Source organism: Passer domesticus, chromosome 27, assembly GCF_036417665.1.
Source record: "Passer domesticus isolate bPasDom1 chromosome 27, bPasDom1.hap1, whole genome shotgun sequence".
Taxonomy (NCBI): domain Eukaryota; kingdom Metazoa; phylum Chordata; class Aves; order Passeriformes; family Passeridae; genus Passer; species Passer domesticus.
This window is the reverse complement of record NC_087500.1, coordinates 2,762,789-2,779,417: the sequence shown is the minus strand read 5'-3', so window position 1 is coordinate 2,779,417 and position 16,629 is coordinate 2,762,789. Positions and strand designations below refer to the sequence as shown.

At 49.9% G+C, this 16,629-nt stretch overlaps 1 protein-coding gene across 1 annotated transcript in view; it reads right to left on the bottom strand.

Annotated features, from left to right (window-relative positions):
* The window catches only part of LOC135286566 (M1-specific T cell receptor alpha chain-like), a 210,553-nt gene that overhangs the window by 12,080 nt on the left and 181,844 nt on the right, over positions 1 to 16,629 (bottom strand). The window contains exon 4 of the mRNA XM_064399631.1: positions 6,813 to 6,869. Coding sequence (XP_064255701.1) covers positions 6,813 to 6,869 — 57 coding nt within the window. The remainder of the gene's footprint in view (positions 1 to 6,812; positions 6,870 to 16,629) is intronic.

Genomic DNA, 16,629 nt, shown 5'->3' with positions numbered 1-16,629 from the left:
CACACTTTCCTATGCATCCTTTTTTCTTCAGAAAAATACTCTGAGGTAAGGGTCACCTTTCCATCCTTCCCCCAAGGTCAATTAACTTTTTCAGTAATTAGTAATTACTATTACGATTTAGTATTAATTCAGTAATTAATTATTTCCCCTCTATCCAAATATCTCTCCCACCCTCAGTTTTAAGGCTGTTCATGCTGCTCTCCACCAGTTCCAGATCCTCACTTCTAACGTGCTCCAAGCTTCACCTGGATGTGGCAGAACAAGGTAAATCAACACAATCTGGCTGTGACATCAACTTGGTGTCACGCCTGCCTTGTGTTTATATCATTATATTCTGTTTATATTCTGTTTATAAACCAAAACCCACCCCCATGGTCACAGCTCAAGGATCTCCACAGCACTAACCCAATATATGCATTTTTTGTGTCCACACACAATTATGAGTCTGGTTATCCCCAACTATTTCTATCCACATACAAGAAAAGTCCTTTTTACCCCCTACAGCTTTATCAAACCAGTTTCACCTCTCTACATTTTGCTGGCCTGTGCTGGCTTTCACCATTTCACTTCTCCTCTGTTTGAGGAGATCGATGTAGGAGCCCAGTTCCCATTGAATTTCCAAGACAAATCCTCTTGCAGATGTAAAACCTCTATGTTCATTCTCAGGAACAGGGAGAGGAGAATATACTTGCAGCCATGGAAACCACTTGCTCTTAATACCATCTGAAAATTCATTGTCCTGTTGCTAAAATATTGTGGGGTGGCAAAATAGGCAAAATAACTTGTGAGCTGAAAGAAGAACTTCTGCCTGAATTCCACCTGAATTCTACCTGAATTCAGACATACCTGGAGAAACCACGAGTTTGGTTCCAGCTCCAAAGGTAAGCTTGCCATAGTTCCCAGAATTACACTGTGACACAGCCCTTTGCAAAAAGGTGCCCTGGGGTGGGCGTGTGCTGGGTGAAGGCTGGAGAACATGGCAGGGCAAGGTTTTATTGGAAGCAGCTCAAAGAACCACAGAATAAATTAGGTTGGAAAAGACCTTTGAGATCAAGTCCAACCTGTGACTCAACACCTCCTCATGACCCAACCCTGGCACTGAGTGCCAGTCCAGGCTTTGTTAAACCCTCCAGGGATGGACTCCAGCCCCTCCCTGGGCAGACAATTCCAGTGCCCAACTCCTCTTTCAGTGAAGAATTTTTTGCTGATGTCCAACCTGAACTTCTCCTGGTGCAGCTTAAGGCTGTGTCCTCTCTTTCTGTCAGTGGTCACCTGGGAGCAGAGCCAGACCCCACCTGGCTGCACCCTCCTGTCAGGGAGTTGTGGAGAGTGATGAGTCTCCCCTGAGCCTCCTCTTCTCCAGGCTAAACAAACCCAGCTCCCTCAGCTGTTCCTCACAGGGTTTTTGTCCCAGACCCATCTCCAGCCTTGTTGCCCTTCTCTGGACACGCTCCAACCCCTCCAAATCCTTCCTAAATTGGGGGCCCAGAACTGGACACAGCACTCGAGGTGTGGACTCACCAGTGCTGAGCACAGGGGAAGAATCACTGCCCTGCTCCTGCTGGCCACACCATTCCTGATCCAGGCCAGGAGCCATTGGCCTTCTTGGCCACCTGGGCATGCTGCTGCCTCATGTCCAGCCTGCTGTCCCTCAGTCCCTGCAGGTCCCTTTCTGCCTGGCTGCTGTCCAGCCTCTCTGTCCCCAGCCTGTGGCACTGCAGGGGTTGTTGTGGCCAAAGGCTGGACCCAGCACTTGGCCTTGTTAAACCTGACCTTGGTGGACTCAGCTCATCTATCCAGCCTGTCCAGATCCCTCCACAGAGCCCTCCTGCCCTCCAGCAGATCCACACATGCTCTCCAACATCACTGGTTGGTGATCCAGTAATGCTCACCATTACTGGTGAACCTCTGTCACCTCAGCACAAATCAGCCCTTCCTTCAGCCCCGCTCCTCTGCCTGGTTAATTCCTCATCTGTGTGTTCTGTCCTCTCTCCACACAGCAGCAGCAGCATCTGTCCATCCCTGTGTGCACACACAACCTCCCAGGGTGTGTTTGGAGCCTCCTGAGTGCTGCTGCTGGGTCCCACCAGGCTGTGTCACCTTTCTGCTCTCTCTTCTTGCCGTGTCCACCCTCCTTTGCAGGCTGCACTTCTTGTTGTAATGATTCATACTTGGAATTTTAGCAACACGGGATTGTTCAGGTTGGAAAAGCTCTCCAAGACCATGAAGTCCAACCCATACCCCAGCAGTGCCATGCTCACCCCATAACCATTAAATTTAGCAGGGAGTGTCCAAACACATCCTCCCAATCCCAATTTTGGCCCAAGTGGGAAACCCAAATCTAGGGGACTCCTGGGCCACAGCAGGGCTGCAATCATTGTGCTTCCCAAAGCTGTGCCCCTCCAAACAACCAAGACCAACAGAGGAATGAAGCAATTCCCCTTCCCAGGCCGAGGGCTTGCTCACCTGGCAGGACTGAAAGCACTGTCCCCTTGCCAAAAATGAGTCTGGCTGCCACATTTACACCCTGACACATTTCCTTGCAAAAACTCCTCTGCCAGCCCTGCACTTGATCTCAAAAAAAATTGTTCAGGTTGGAAAAGCCCTCCAAGACATGAAGTCCACCCCATCCCCAGCAGTGCCGTGCTCACCCCTAAACCATTAAATTTAGCAGGGAGTGTCCAAACACATCCTCCCAAGCCCCACAACTAACAGAAAACATCCACAGCTCGTGTCATTCCCATTTCTCTCCCTGGGTCCTTGCTCCAGTTCTACAGCTCCAGCAGTAACCCAGAGATCACTGCTAAAGCTGCTGCAACAACCTGAACTGCATTTTACTCCTCCTTTCCAAATATCACCCCTGGTTTTGAGTGGGCTGAAGTTTTCCACTGGGATCAGTGTCCCAAATCTCAGAAATCTTATTTAGTCTTACACATCCCTGCTCTTGCATTTCACTTGCTTATTGTCACTTTTCCAATAATTCTTTTCCCCCAGCACTGACACATTTCCAGAACACACTGGTTAAGCACAAAGTCTCCCAGTCATTTTTTCAGAACACTAAAACCAGCCCAAATTTCTCCACAAATCCACTGCACTGCTCTTGGTGCAGCTCAGCATTGTCTGTGTTAGGTCCAGCTTGGCTCAGACAACTCACCTGGGGCAACGAGAAGTCTGGTTCCACTGCCCCAGATCGGTTTTCCCCAGTTAGCAGAGGTCACACAGTGTGAGAGCTCATTACAAAATGGGCCTCTCCATCCAGCCCTCAGGGGCTGCTGCAGGGCTGGGATCCCCTGAGCCCTGGAGCTGCCCTGCCAGGGGCTCTGAGCACCCGCACAGATTTCCAGAGATCTCCTCTGGCCTCTCTTTGCCCAAACCCCATTTCTCTGTTCAGTCCCTGGGGAGAACTGCACTGGATTGGGGTCACCAAACATGTCAGAGATGCGAAGAAGCTCCCTCTCAGTTATCAGGGAGAATTTGGGATCCCTGCCCCAAAGGCTGCTTGCCCTGCCATGGCAAAGGGAAGGGAAGAAGACCCTGGAGCCAGCCTGGATCAGGTTTCCTGGCACCGGGCACCTTCCAGCAGCCCAGATCCCCAGCTCCAGGAAGCATCTAGCAGTGCCAGAGGTGTTCCAGCACTGTAGGGCTGGCTCTCCATTCCAGCTGGGCCATTCCTTGCATTGCCCAGAACCAGGACAGAATTTTTGGGGCACAGAGATTGCAGCACTCAGGCTCTGAGCCCCTGCCCTGGCCACAGGGCACTGGAGCCCTGAGCCCAAGGGGAGCTGGAGCCGCTGTCCCAGAGCAGAAGCTGTGACAGAAGCCCAGGGCTGGCCCTTCCCAGGCACACACAAGCTCTGAGCACAAGTTTATCCATCTGTCTCTCTCTCCCAAACCTCCCCTCTGCTCCTTTGGGCTGATGAACTATCAGCACGGCATTGCCATGCCCACAGCTCGCTGTCTAAAGAGCAAATCCTCCTGCTGGAAATTATTCCAGGCACCAGAGTCTCCTGGAAAAAGGCTCTGGATGCTGGAACAGAGCAGAGGGCAGGGCCCATGTGGGAAACCCAAATCCAGGGGACACCTGGGCCATGGCAGAGCTGCAATCATTGTGCTTCCCAAAGCCGTGCCCCTCCAAACAACCAAGAGCAAGAGAGAAATGAAGCAATTCCCCTTCCCAGGCTGAGGGCTTGCTCACCTGGCAGGACTGAAAGCACTGTCCCCTTGCCAAAAATGAGTCTGGCTGCCACATTTACACCCTGACACATTTCCTTGCAAAAACTCCTCTGCCAGCCCTGCACTTGATCTCAAGCACCTGCAAATCCAGGCACCAGCAAAGCTTCCTGACACATCAGGCTCCATTCCCTGCACAAGGCAACTTCTGTTCCCCAGCTCCTGCCTGGAGAGCAGTAGCTCCCTTTGCCATTCTGAATTGTCAGCAGCCTTGAGAGACAAGTCCCAGCCATGGGAAGGCTCCCCCAGAACCATTGGCACCTGCTCCTGTGCAGGGACCCCCTGGGCACCCCCAGACTTGGGTCTGGGGTGGTTTCAAAGGTGGCTCTGAGCCCCCTGGGTGCCCCAGAGGAGCTGGGCACACTTTGTGCAGCCCAAAGCCAGATGCTCTGGCTGAGGAAGAGGAGAGCAGGCTGGGCAAGAAGGGCCAAAGCAGCAGATTCTGTTCCTGTCTGGGGATGCCTGGGAAGTGCTGAGGGAGGTGGGAAGGGAGGACAGGGACAGCAGGGCCAGGAATTGCTCCACTGGGCAGCTCTTGTACTCACTGGGCTGCACAAGCAGGCGTGTCCCTGGCCCCAGGGTCAGTTTGTAGCTCCCTGAGCTCACACAGTCCTTCAGAGCCCAACAAAAACCATCAGCTCTGCTGCCTCTTCCTGCTCCAGGAGCAGCAGAGCAGCTCCTGCCCAGCACCAGCAGCACTGGGAGCCAAGGATCCCTGCAGCCCTGGGAGGAAGGTCTGGGGATGCCCCCACAGCAGGGATGGCAGCTGGGGCTGTGCTGCCAACAGGAGCAGTGTCCACTCCTCCTTTCCTCTGTGGAGCCAAGGAGCAGCTCCCTGGGCTGGCCCAGACAGAGCCTCCAGCATCCCAGCCTGATCCCAGAGCTCTGCAGGGCCATGGCAGGAATTGTCCATCCTGAGCAAGAGGGCTCAGGAGCTCTGCCTGGGGGGAGCAGAGAGCAGGGGCTGCCAGGGGAGAGAGGAGGAGAAAATTCACAGCCCTGCTGAGGCCAGGTCCCTTCTGTAGGCAGAGAAAACACCAAAATTCCCCTGGATTGAATCCATCTCCCTGCACTTCCCTCTCACTGACTGGGGACTGCAGAGCTGTTCCACAGGGGGAAGCTAGAATAAGCTTTCAAACTTACTGGGATTGACTCTCAGCTGAGTTCCACCTCCAAAGCTGATCTTGTTGCCATAACCACTCACACACAGTGTTTGCCTTCTCAACAAAAACCCTGCCAGCCTCCTCCTGGTCTGGCTCCCTGGAAAGCTGTGCTCTGCTGCCTGGGATTTCTCTGGCACAGTCCCAGCTGGGCATCACCTTCAGCCCTGGCAGAGATGAACCTGGCAGCATCTCTGTCCCACACAGAGAAGATGCCCAGTGATGAGCACAGCTCCTCACTCAGCACCGGACCTTGTCCCCGAATGAGAGATTTTCTCTTGGCCCTTCCTGCACACTCAGGATGTCTTCCCTGCTCCTGGCTGCTCCCTGTCCCTCACCCCTCCCTTGCACCAGCTCCATCCGTGGGCAGAGCCCTTCCCAACACAGCCCAGGTGGATTTCTCCAGGTGAGGGATGGCACTTTGCTGTCCTCACTCCTTCAAGCTGTGTTTCCACCTTGCAGGTGCCACCTTCAGTTTGGTGCCAATCCCAGAGGCAATTTTCCACTGGGTGCTCAATTCATACCCACTGACAAACCCCCACACCCCTTTCACTCCAGAAAACAGCACAATGCTCCCCACTGAGATCCAGGGCTGTCCTTGTCACCTGCCCCAGCCTCCCACACAGCAATGTCCCTCCTGTGCCATTCCTGAGCTCTCAGACTGTAAAAACAACCAAGAAATCCATGAAGGTGGAATTCCACCCCCATGCCCACGTGGGCAGATGAGAAAGAGGAGCCCCCAATGCCAGGGATGCCCAGGTCTCTCTTTCTCCCCCGTGTTTCAGCCCCCAGCACACTTCAGGTGGACCTACTCATTGCCTTTGACAGCAACTCTGCTGCCAGCCCCAAAGCTGAGCCTGCCCAGCCCTGGCCCTGCAAATGCCACAGCCAGGGCTGGCTTCAGCAACCCCCACAGCAGGGAGCAAAGAGCCAGAAGAGAGGGACATGGGGCTCTCCCACAGAGGTTAAAGAAGCAGTGAAAGGAAGAGAAAGCAGCAATTGCTGACCTGGGCCATCCTGCCCCACAGTCCAGGCTCACCCAGAACACAAAATGTCCCTGTCTCACCCCAATGACAAATTGGCCCTGTCAGCCCTCAAATGCCTTTGGACAAAGCCCTTGCACAGCTGGCAGACTGAACAGGCTCAGAGGCACTGCTGGTACCCAGAAGAAGGGAAAATCCTCTCCTGAGCCCTTGTTCCAAGGGCAGGTCCCTGTGCAAGGGGGAGTTTCTGTGCATTTCCAGCAGCTCAGAACCTCTGCTGAAGGTTCACAGCAGCAGCAGCAGCAGCAAGAAATGAAGGAGCCTCTGTGCTCTCCTCCCAATCTGCTCTGCCATTCACACACCAGCAGAGAGCACAGGGTGCCCCAGGGGACAGGGAAGGATTTGGGAGAGAGGAGGCACAGGAAAGCTGAGCACTCACTGGGCTGGATGGAGAGTCTGGTCCCTGAGCCAAAGGTCAGCTTGGTGAAGCTGGATCCTGAATTCACACAGCATTTCCTGCCCTAACAAAAAGCCCAAGGAGCCTCCCCAGAGCAGCAGCTCTGCCCCAGCCTGTGCCCAGCCCTGCCAGAGCTGGACAAAGACAAATCCTCTGTGTTTCTATCCCACAGCCCTGACTTCCCTGGATAATCTGAAGGTGCAGAGGAGCAGGAATGTGGAAGAGGTTTTGCAGTGATTTCTGTGAGCCCGAGAGAAGTTTGAGAAGAGGATCCATGTTTACCCATGAAACAATTTCCTACCAAGGTCATTGACCCAGAAACCAAGAAAGAAAGAAGGAGAAATAAGAGAAACTTGCAAGTGCCTGTTCCAATGAGCATTTTGTTTGTCTCTGGTGAACAATGGATAAAATGTAGACTTGTGAGTTTGGTGAAAATGTATAAAATGCATGCATGTTATAATAAAAACAGTTTGAACCCTTCTGGAAGTGGAGTGTGTTGCTTTGTTTTGGCACCAGAGTCCCTTGAAGAAAGGCTCTGGATGCTGGAACAGAGCAGAGGGCAGGGCCCACGTGGGAAACCCAAATCAGGGGACACCTGGGCTATGGCAGAGCTGCAATCATTGTGCTTCCCAAAGCTGTGCCCCTCCAAACAACCAAGAGCAAGAGAGAAATGAAGCAATTCCCCTTCCCAGGCTGAGGGCTTGCTCACCTGGCAGGACTGAAAGCACTGTCCCCTTGCCAAAAATGAGCCTGGCTGCCACATTTACACCCTGACACATTTCCTTGCAAAAACTCCTCTGCCAAGCCTACACTCCATCTCCAGCACAAAGCTCCTGCAAATCCAGGCACCAGCAAAGCTTCCTGACACAACAGGCTCCATTCCCTGCACAAGGCAACTTCTGTTCCCCAGCTCCTGCCTGGAGAGCAGCAGCTCCCTTTGCCATTCTGAATTTTGAGCAGCCTTGAGAGACAAGTCCCAGCTATGGCAAGGCTTCCCCAGAAAGCCGCTTGTGGCATTCACATTCTCTGAAACATCTCTTTGCCCAGGATTTTTCTGCTGGGAAGCCGAGAAGCCTCAGAGAAAAAGGAAAACAATTCTTATCTGATTTGCTTCTCCTGTGTTTTGCTCATGAGGAATGTGTTTAGAGATTGTTTACCCACAGGTGATTGTTTCCTTGGATTCTGGTGTGAACTGTTTTGTCTCACTGCCAACTGGGGCCAGATTCTGTCAGGACCCTGGAAAAAGTCACGAGTTTTCATTATTATCTTTTTAGCATTCTGTAAGTATCCATTCTGTATTCTTTAGAATAGATCAGTAGAGTATTATTTAATATAATATAATTTGGTATAATAAAATAGTAAATTAGCCTTCTGAGAACATGGAGTCAGATTCATCATTCGTGCCTTCATCGGGGCACCCCACAAATACAAAAGCTGAGCACTCACTGGGCTGGATGGACAGTCTGGTCCCTGAGCCAAAGGTCACCTTTCCAGAGCCAAAGCCTGAATCACACAGCATTTCCTGCCCTAACAAAAAGCCCAGCCAGCCCCTGCAGAGCAGCACCTCTGCCCCAGGCTCTGTCCATTCCCTTCCCAAGCCATGGGGCTGGAAGCCCTTCAGCTCTCCAACCCCTACACCCTCCATAAATGAAGGAAACCCAGAGAAACCTGTTCCTTACTTGGTTTCACAAGCAGCTTTGTCCCTTTCCCAAAGGTGACTTTGTTGTAATCATTCACACAGTGAGAAAGGATCCAACAAAAACCACCCTGGAGGCCAGCAGTCACATCCACAAATATTGTGTGCCCCACCCAGTCACTGAGAGCAGACCCAAAAATGCAGCACTTGCTTCATGGAAATTTGGGGCTGTGGGTGTTTCAGTGCCTCATCCAGCTTTGCCTTCTGCATCAGCTGCTCTGCAGGCTGGCATTTTCAGAGGAAGGCAAGAGAAGCCAGGCAGACTTTCAAGCCAGTCTAGAGCAGTCATTGCAGTACAGCATTCCTCACATAGAATAATAACCTAAAATAATTGAAGGACTTTAAAAAAATAAACCCCAAAGAAAAGAAATTTCAAACCCTCAGGTTTTAAAGCAAGGAAAGCAAGTTGTGTTCCCTCTGGTTTTGTGCAATCCCCTGCACAGATTAAAAGCATGAATTGTCCAAGAAATTTTGCAACACACAGAAAAACTAGATTTAACATTTCACCCCAGTTTCTAGAGCCACTGGCTGTCTGTGGGATCCCACTGAAAGCACAGCTCCCTTTCCACTGGGCTTTCTCTGCACAGCATCATTTTGGACTCAGCGAATCACAAAATGACCCTGTCAGCCCTGCAAATGCCTTTGGACAAAGCCCTTGCACAGCTGGCAGACTGAACAGGCTCAGAGGCACTGCTGGTACCCAGAAGAAGGGAAAATCCTCTCCTGAGCCCTTGTTCCAAGGGCAGGTCCCTGTGCAAGGGGGAGTTTCTGTGCATTTCCAGCAGCTCAGAACCTCTGCTGAAGGTTCACAGCAGCAGCAGCAGCAGCAAGAAATGAAGGAGCCTCTGTGCTCTCCTCCCAATCTGCTCTGCCATTCACACACCAGCAGAGTGCACAGGGTGTCCCAGGGGAGAGGGAAGGATTTGGGAGAGAGGAGGCACAGGAAAGCTGAGCACTCACTGGGCTGGATGGACAGCCTGGTCCCCGAGCCAAATGTCGGCTTGTCATAGCCAGACTGAATTCACACAGCATTTCCTACCCTAACAAAAAGCCCAAGGAGCCTCCCCAGAGCAGCAGCTCTGCCCCAGCCTCTGCCCAGCCCTGCCTGAGCTGCACAAACTCAAATACTCCGTGTTTCCATCCAGCACCCCTGACTTCTCTGGATAATCTGAAGGTGCAGAGGACCAGGAATGTGGAAAAGGTTTTGCAGTGATTTCTGTGAGCCAGAGAGAAGTTTGAGGAGAGGATGCATGTTTGCCTCTGAAACAATTTCCTACCAAGGTCATTGACATAGAAACCAAGAAAGAAAGAAGGATAAATAAGAGAAACTTGCAACTGCCTGTTCCAATGAGCATTTTGTTTGTCTCTGGTGACCAATGGATAAAATGTAGACTTGTGAGTTTGGTAAAAATGTACAAAAAGCATGCAGGTTATAATAAAAACAGTTTGAACCCTTCTGGAAATGTAGTGTGTTGCTTTGTTTTGGCACCAGAGTCCCTTGAAGAAAGGCTCTGGATGCTGGAACAGAGCAGAGGGCAGGGCCCACGAGGGAAACTCAAATCCAGGGGACACCTGGGCTATGGCAGAGCTGCAATGATTGTGTTTCCCAAAGCTGTGCCCCTCCAAACAACCAAGAGCAAGAGAGAAATGAAGCAATTCCCCTTCCCAGGCCGAGGGCTTGCTCACCTGGCAGGACTGAAAGCGCTGTCCCCTTGCCAAAAATGAGTCTGGCTGCCACATTTACACCCTGACACATTTCCTTGCAAAAACTCCTCTGCCAGCCCTGCATTCCATCTCAAGCACCTGCAAATCCAGGCACCAGCAAAGCTTCCTGACACAACAGGCTCCATTCCCTGCACAAGGCAACTTCTGTTCCCCAGCTCCTGCCTGGAGAGCAGCAGCTCCCTTTGGCTTGTCAGTTTCGAGCAGCCTTGAGAGACAAGTCCCAGCTATGGCAAGGCTTCCCCAGAAAGCTGCTTGTGGAATTCACATTCTCTGAAACATCTCTTTGCCCAGGACTTTTCTCCTGGGAAGCTGAGAAGCCTCAGAAAAAAAGGAAAACAATAATGATTTGATTTGCTTCTCCTGTGTTTTGCTCATGTGGAATGTGGTTGGAGATAGTTTACCCACAGGTGATTGTTTCCATGGATTCTGGTGTGAGTTGTTTTGTCTCCCTGCCAATTGGGGCCAGATTCTATCAGGACCCTGGAAAGAGTCACGACTTCTCATTATTATCTTTATAGCATTCTGTTTACTTTAGTATAGTTTAGTGGACTATTCTTAAATATAATATAGTATGATATAATATATAAATTAGCATTCTGAGAAGATGGACTCAGATTCATCATTCATGTCTTCATTGGGGGACCCCACAAATACAAAAGCTGAGCACTCACTGGGCTGGATGGAGAGTCTGGTCCCCGAGCCAAAGGTCAGTCTGTTGTTGCCAGATCCAAATTCACACAGCATTTCCTGGCCTAACAAAAACCTTCCCCAGCTCCTGGCAGCACTGGTCACCAGCAGCCAAGGCTGAATGCAAGGGGGATGCAGCCAGAGCCTGCAGGGAAGAACTGCCATGGGCTGATTGCAGCACCAAGGGCCCTGCTGGAGCTGCAAGGACAAGCCCCTGTGGCAGAGGCTGCTGCTCATGCTCTGGGCTCAAGGAGTGGGTTTCTCATGCAGCTTCCCATCTCAGAGACTCCTCTGCATCATCTGCAGTAAATGCAATGGCAGCTGAAATCTCCCTGCCCTAACAAAGGCGCCTCAGACACAGCAAGAGTGTGTGCAACACTCTGCAGGGGACACTCAAGGACTTGGGACAAAGGACACACAGAAAGCTGGGCACTCACTGGGCTGGATGGACAGCCTGGTCCCTGAGCCAAAGGTCAGCTTGGCGTAGCTGGAACCTGAATTCACACAGCATTTCCTGCCCTAACAAAAAGCCCAGCCAGCCCCTGCAGAGCAGCACCTCTGCCCCAGCCTTTGCCCCTTGCCTTCCCAAGCCATGGGGCTGGAAGCCCTTCAGCTGTTCAGCCCCTACAGCCTCCATAAATGAAGGAAACTCAGAGAAACCTGTTCCTTACTTGGTTTCACAAGCAGCTTTGTCCCTTTCCCAAAGGTGACTTTGTTGGCATCACTCACACAGTGAGAAAGGATCCAGCAAAAACCACCCTGGAGGCCAGCAATCACATCCACAAACATTGTGTGCCTCACACAGTCACTGAGAGCAGACCCAAAAATGCAGCACTTGCTTCATGGAAATTTGGGGCTGTGGGTGTTTCAGTGCCTCATCCAGCTTTTCCTTCTGCATCGGCTGCTCTGCAGGCTGGCATTTTCAGAGGAAGGCAAGAGAAGCCAGGCAGACTTTCAAGCCAGTCTAGAGCAGTCATTGCAGCACAGCATTTCTCACATAGAATAATAACCTAAAATCATGGAAGGACTTTAAAAAAATAAACCCCAAAGAAATGAAATTTCAAACCCTCAGGTTTTAAAGCAAGGAAAGCCAATTGTGTTCCCACTGGGTTTGTGCAATCCCCTGCACAGATTCAAAGCATGAATTGTCCAAGAAATTTTGCAACACACAGAAAAACTAGATTTAACATTTCACCCCAGTTTCTAGAGCCACTGGCTGTCTGTGGGATCCCACTGAAAGCACAGCTCCCTTTCCACTGGGCTTTCTCTGTACAGCGTCACTTTGGACACACTAAATGACAAAATGACCCTGTCTCACTGCAATCACAAATATTCCCTGTCAGCCCTGCAAATGCCTTTGGACAAAGCCCTTGCACAGCTGGCAGACTGAACAGGCTCAGAGGCACTGCTGGTACCCAGAAGAAGGGCAAATCCTGTCCTGAGCCCTTGTTCCAAGGGCAGGTCCCTGTGCAAGGGGGAGTTTCTGTGCATTTCCAGCAGCTCAGAACCTCTGCTGAAGGTTCACAGCAGCAGCAGCAGCAGCAAGAAATGAAGGAGCCTCTCTGCTCTCCTCCCAGTCTGCTCTGCCATTCACACACCAGCAGAGTGCACAGGGTGTCCCAGGGGACAGGGAAGGATTTGGGAGAGAGGAGGCACAGGAAAGCTGAGCACTCACTGGGCTGGATGGACAGTCTGGTCCCCGAGCCAAAGGTCAGCTTGTTGTCATAGCCTGAATTCACACAGCATTTCCTGCCCTAACAAAAAGCCCAGCCAGCCCCTGCAGAGCAGCACCTCTGCCCCAGGCTCTGTCCATTCCCTTCCCAAGTCATGGGGCTGGAAGCCCTTCAGCTGTTCAACCCCTACACCCTCCATAAATGAGGGAAACCCAGAGAAACCTGTTCCTTACTTGGTTTCACAAGCAGCTTTGTCCCTTTCCCAAAGGTGACTTTGTTGTAATCATTCACACAGTGAGAAAGAATCCAACAAAAACCACCCTGGAGGTCCTCAGTCACATCCACAAATATTGTGTGCCCCACACAGTCAGTGGGTGCCCCAGGGGACAGGGAAGGATTTGGGAGAGAGGAGGCACAGGAAAGCTGAGCACTCACTGGGCTGGATGGAGAGTCTGGTCCCTGTGCCAAAGGTCAGCCTGTAGGTGCTGTCACACAGCATTTCCTGCCCTAACAAAAAGCCCAGCCAGCCTCCTCTCAGCAGCAGCTCTGCCCCAGCCTTTTCCCAGCCATGGTCCAGGCTGGCGGGGCAGCAGAGGGGACACAGAGCCTTGCCCTGCATCCTGTGCCTCCCTGGGCTGCAGAGGCACAGCACAGCCTGGCCAGGGGCAGCTGGGCCCATGGGAGCAGGCGTGGGGCCACTGGGTGCATCCCAAAGTCATCCCCCAGTCACAGGCAGGGCAAGGAGCCTGGGTTTGGACACTCCCTGAAAGCAAAGTCACCCCTGGCTAGGGACACACAGAGATGGCCAAAGCCCAGCCAGGCTGCTGCTCTCAGCCCCCCAAGGAATGAGCTCCACCACAGCAGAAAGCACAGAAAGCACAGCAGCAGTGCTGGACTTACGTGGCCTAACAGTGAGTCTGGTTCCTGAGCCAAAGGTAGGGGCATAACCAGCGTTTCCTGAATTCACACAGCATTTCCTGCCCTAACAAAAACCCTCCCCAGCTCCTGGCAGCACTGGTCACCAGCAGCCAGGGCTGAATGCCAGGGGGATGCAGCCAGAGCCTGGAGGGAGGAACTGCCGTGATTGCCTGTGGGGTCAAGAGCAGTCTTGGATTTGTGGATGTAAATTCTGTTTGGATGTCTGAAGGAGAAGAGAAGAGAAGAGAAGAGAAGAGAAGAGAAGAGAAGAGAAGAGAAGAGAAGAGAAGAGAAGAGAAGAGAAGAGAAGAGAAGAGAAGAGAAGAGAAGAGAAGAGAAGAGAAGAGAAGAGAAGAGAAGAGAAGAGAAGAGAAGAGAAGAGAAGAGAAGAGAAGAGGAGTGTAACCCCATAACTGAAGAACCTCCATCCCAGGAAGTGTATCCTGAAAATCTTGCTGGGCATAGGCAGTTTTACCCTATGTGGAAGGAGTTAACAAGAAATTGGTGCACTTATCACCTGAAAGCTGGAAGCTGTATCCCTCTGCCAATGTGAGCCTGTGCCACAGCTCACACAGCAGTTTTCAGCTCAACAAGAGCACAAGCTCATCCACAATCTGAGAGAGAAAAGCAACCCTGCTGGCATGGGCATGGCACAAAATGTGGTCAGGACCCCACACTGGGTGTCTGAAAGGAAGGACAGATCACTGACAGGCTAATTGAGGACATTCTCTAGCAGACTTGTCTTCAGCTCATGTGGGAATCAGAAAAAACAGAAACTTCCACACACACTGAAGGATTTGATCTGCAGCCTTAGAAGAAGCTTAGATTGATGTAAAAATACAACACACAGATATTAAGCAGAAAAATAATAAATTTGTATTTCTATACTTGTAAGAATATGCCTTAAGTGAGAAACTGTATTGACTAAAATAGTGAAGAGTCTGTAGTATTGTAATGTAAGAGTTTAGAAGTTATAATAGAAGCCAATGTGTGCATGTGAGTTAGAAGCCCATTAAATAAAAGTATATGCAGTACAACAAAAGCAAGTAAAAGTAATAGGTTAGAAAAGTAAAATAAATTATGTGGCAACAGTCTATTGGTTTAGGAAGTTCTATATTACCCTGTAACGAAGAAACTTGTGACTACTCTTGAGCTATAGCCAAATAATTACTCCTCTAAAATCTCACACCCTCTAAGATTAATGTTTATCTAAGCAATAAATCATTCTTAATTTAAAAATAGTCCCATTCCTTCATTTCTAGCAATGACAATTACAAGCTCATATCACTAGTACTACTTTTTGCATCTTTCTTCTTTCTATCTACAATATTGAGCAAAAACTGGTTTAAACCTTACTTGGTTTTACCCTTAGGTGCACTCCACTTCCAAAGGTGAATTTGTTTCCATAGCTATTCACACAGTGTTTGCCTTCAAAGCAAAAACGCTTTTTTTTCCTCCAGGACCTAATTAGGTCCTACTTGACTCTTTTAACTTAGTCTACCCAAGTAAACTCCTTGGCAATTTTAACTACAATTCCTGTAAAGATTTTTCCTAGTTTATGGTCTCATTCAGAGATGGCACTGACTGAAAGTTTTCTTCTTCATTCATGCAAAGAAATCCCACAGCAAAATTCCTGCTTCAGCATTAGATCAGCTTTAAAAACAGGTATCTCCTCCTGGACCTTCCTGCACAAAACACATTTATTGATTCTCCAAACTAAAAATTCCCTGCATGTTGCAACCTCTTTCCATTACAGCCCAGATTTTTTTGTTTGTTTGTTTGGGGGTTTTTTTGTTGTTGTTGTTTTGTTTTGTTTTGTTTGGGGGGGGGGGGGGCTTTTTTTAAATTTTTTTTTGTCAAGGCGTGCAAACCTGGATGAAAACCTCTCTGTAGAGAGAAGTAGGAGGCAAGTAGGAGGCACAGAGCAAAGGCTAAGACAGTTTTCCCAGCAGAGAAGGAACTGCAGCCTCTGGGAATTAATGAGGACCTTGCCTGGGTTCTGGACAAGGGAAATAAAAGAACAGGGAGAGATCTGCAGGTTGGGAGGTTCCTGGGAACAGGCAGCAGTGAAGAAAACAACTCAAAAAGGTCACAGCTCTCAATGACACATATGGCATAGAAAAATCCAGCCTCACAAGTAGATGTTTAACTTAATAATGATTATTTTCCCTTCTGGTGCAAGGTCAAGCTCTGACCTTCAGTTGCTCTCAGAAGGAAAGAACAATGGAATTTTAATTCCATTTAAAATGGCTGTTTCAATGCTTTCCTGGAAAGAGGAATTAGGCTTTCCTATCCAGAACTCCCCTCAGGTTTTCCACTTACTTGGTTTCACTACCAGTTGTGTCCCACTTCCAAAGGTCACTTGCCAGCCAGATGCTGAATTCACACAGTGACACACTCACTGACAAAAACCACACACAGCTTTGGGTCCACATAAATATGTGTGTTTTCCAAAAGAGATCAAGAGGAAAAGAGATGCCACCCTAGTCACATCCATCTAAATCTAAATTAGGATGTTTTGCCAGCTACATACCTCTGATCTTTCCAGACAGAAACAATTCTGAATGCAGGACAAATCCAAATCCTACTAGCATAACACAGTTTAAGTTCTTGGACAATTTTTGTAATGCTTAGGAGAGAGGAGAATCTCAGCCTTGCCCTTATAATATGAAACAACTATTTGTTTTTAGGTGTACCTGGTTTGAGAATTAGTTTTGTGCCTCTCCCAAAGGTGAGTTTCCAGGAAGACTCAGTTATCCCACAGTAATCAACCTTTATGCAAAAATGGCAAAGCAGAAAAGCCTCAGTCTCTAACAGCCAGAACACAATGTTTGACAGTTCAGAAGGGGATGAAATTTCCACCATTTTTTAAAACAGCTAACAGAGCTGTTTCTAAAACTTATCATGGTCTAAAGAAGGAGTCAGACACATCAGCTAGCTAGTCAACCCCAGAAGTTAAGCAAGGGACCAGACCCATTAGAGAAAGAAGCAAAGAAAAATGAAACAGAAACATCCAGAGAAAACCAGTCTAAGGTCCTAATTTCTCCTGTTTGTTTAGTTGACAATAAATCCAGTAAAGGGTGCAAACCCAGGTCCCAGA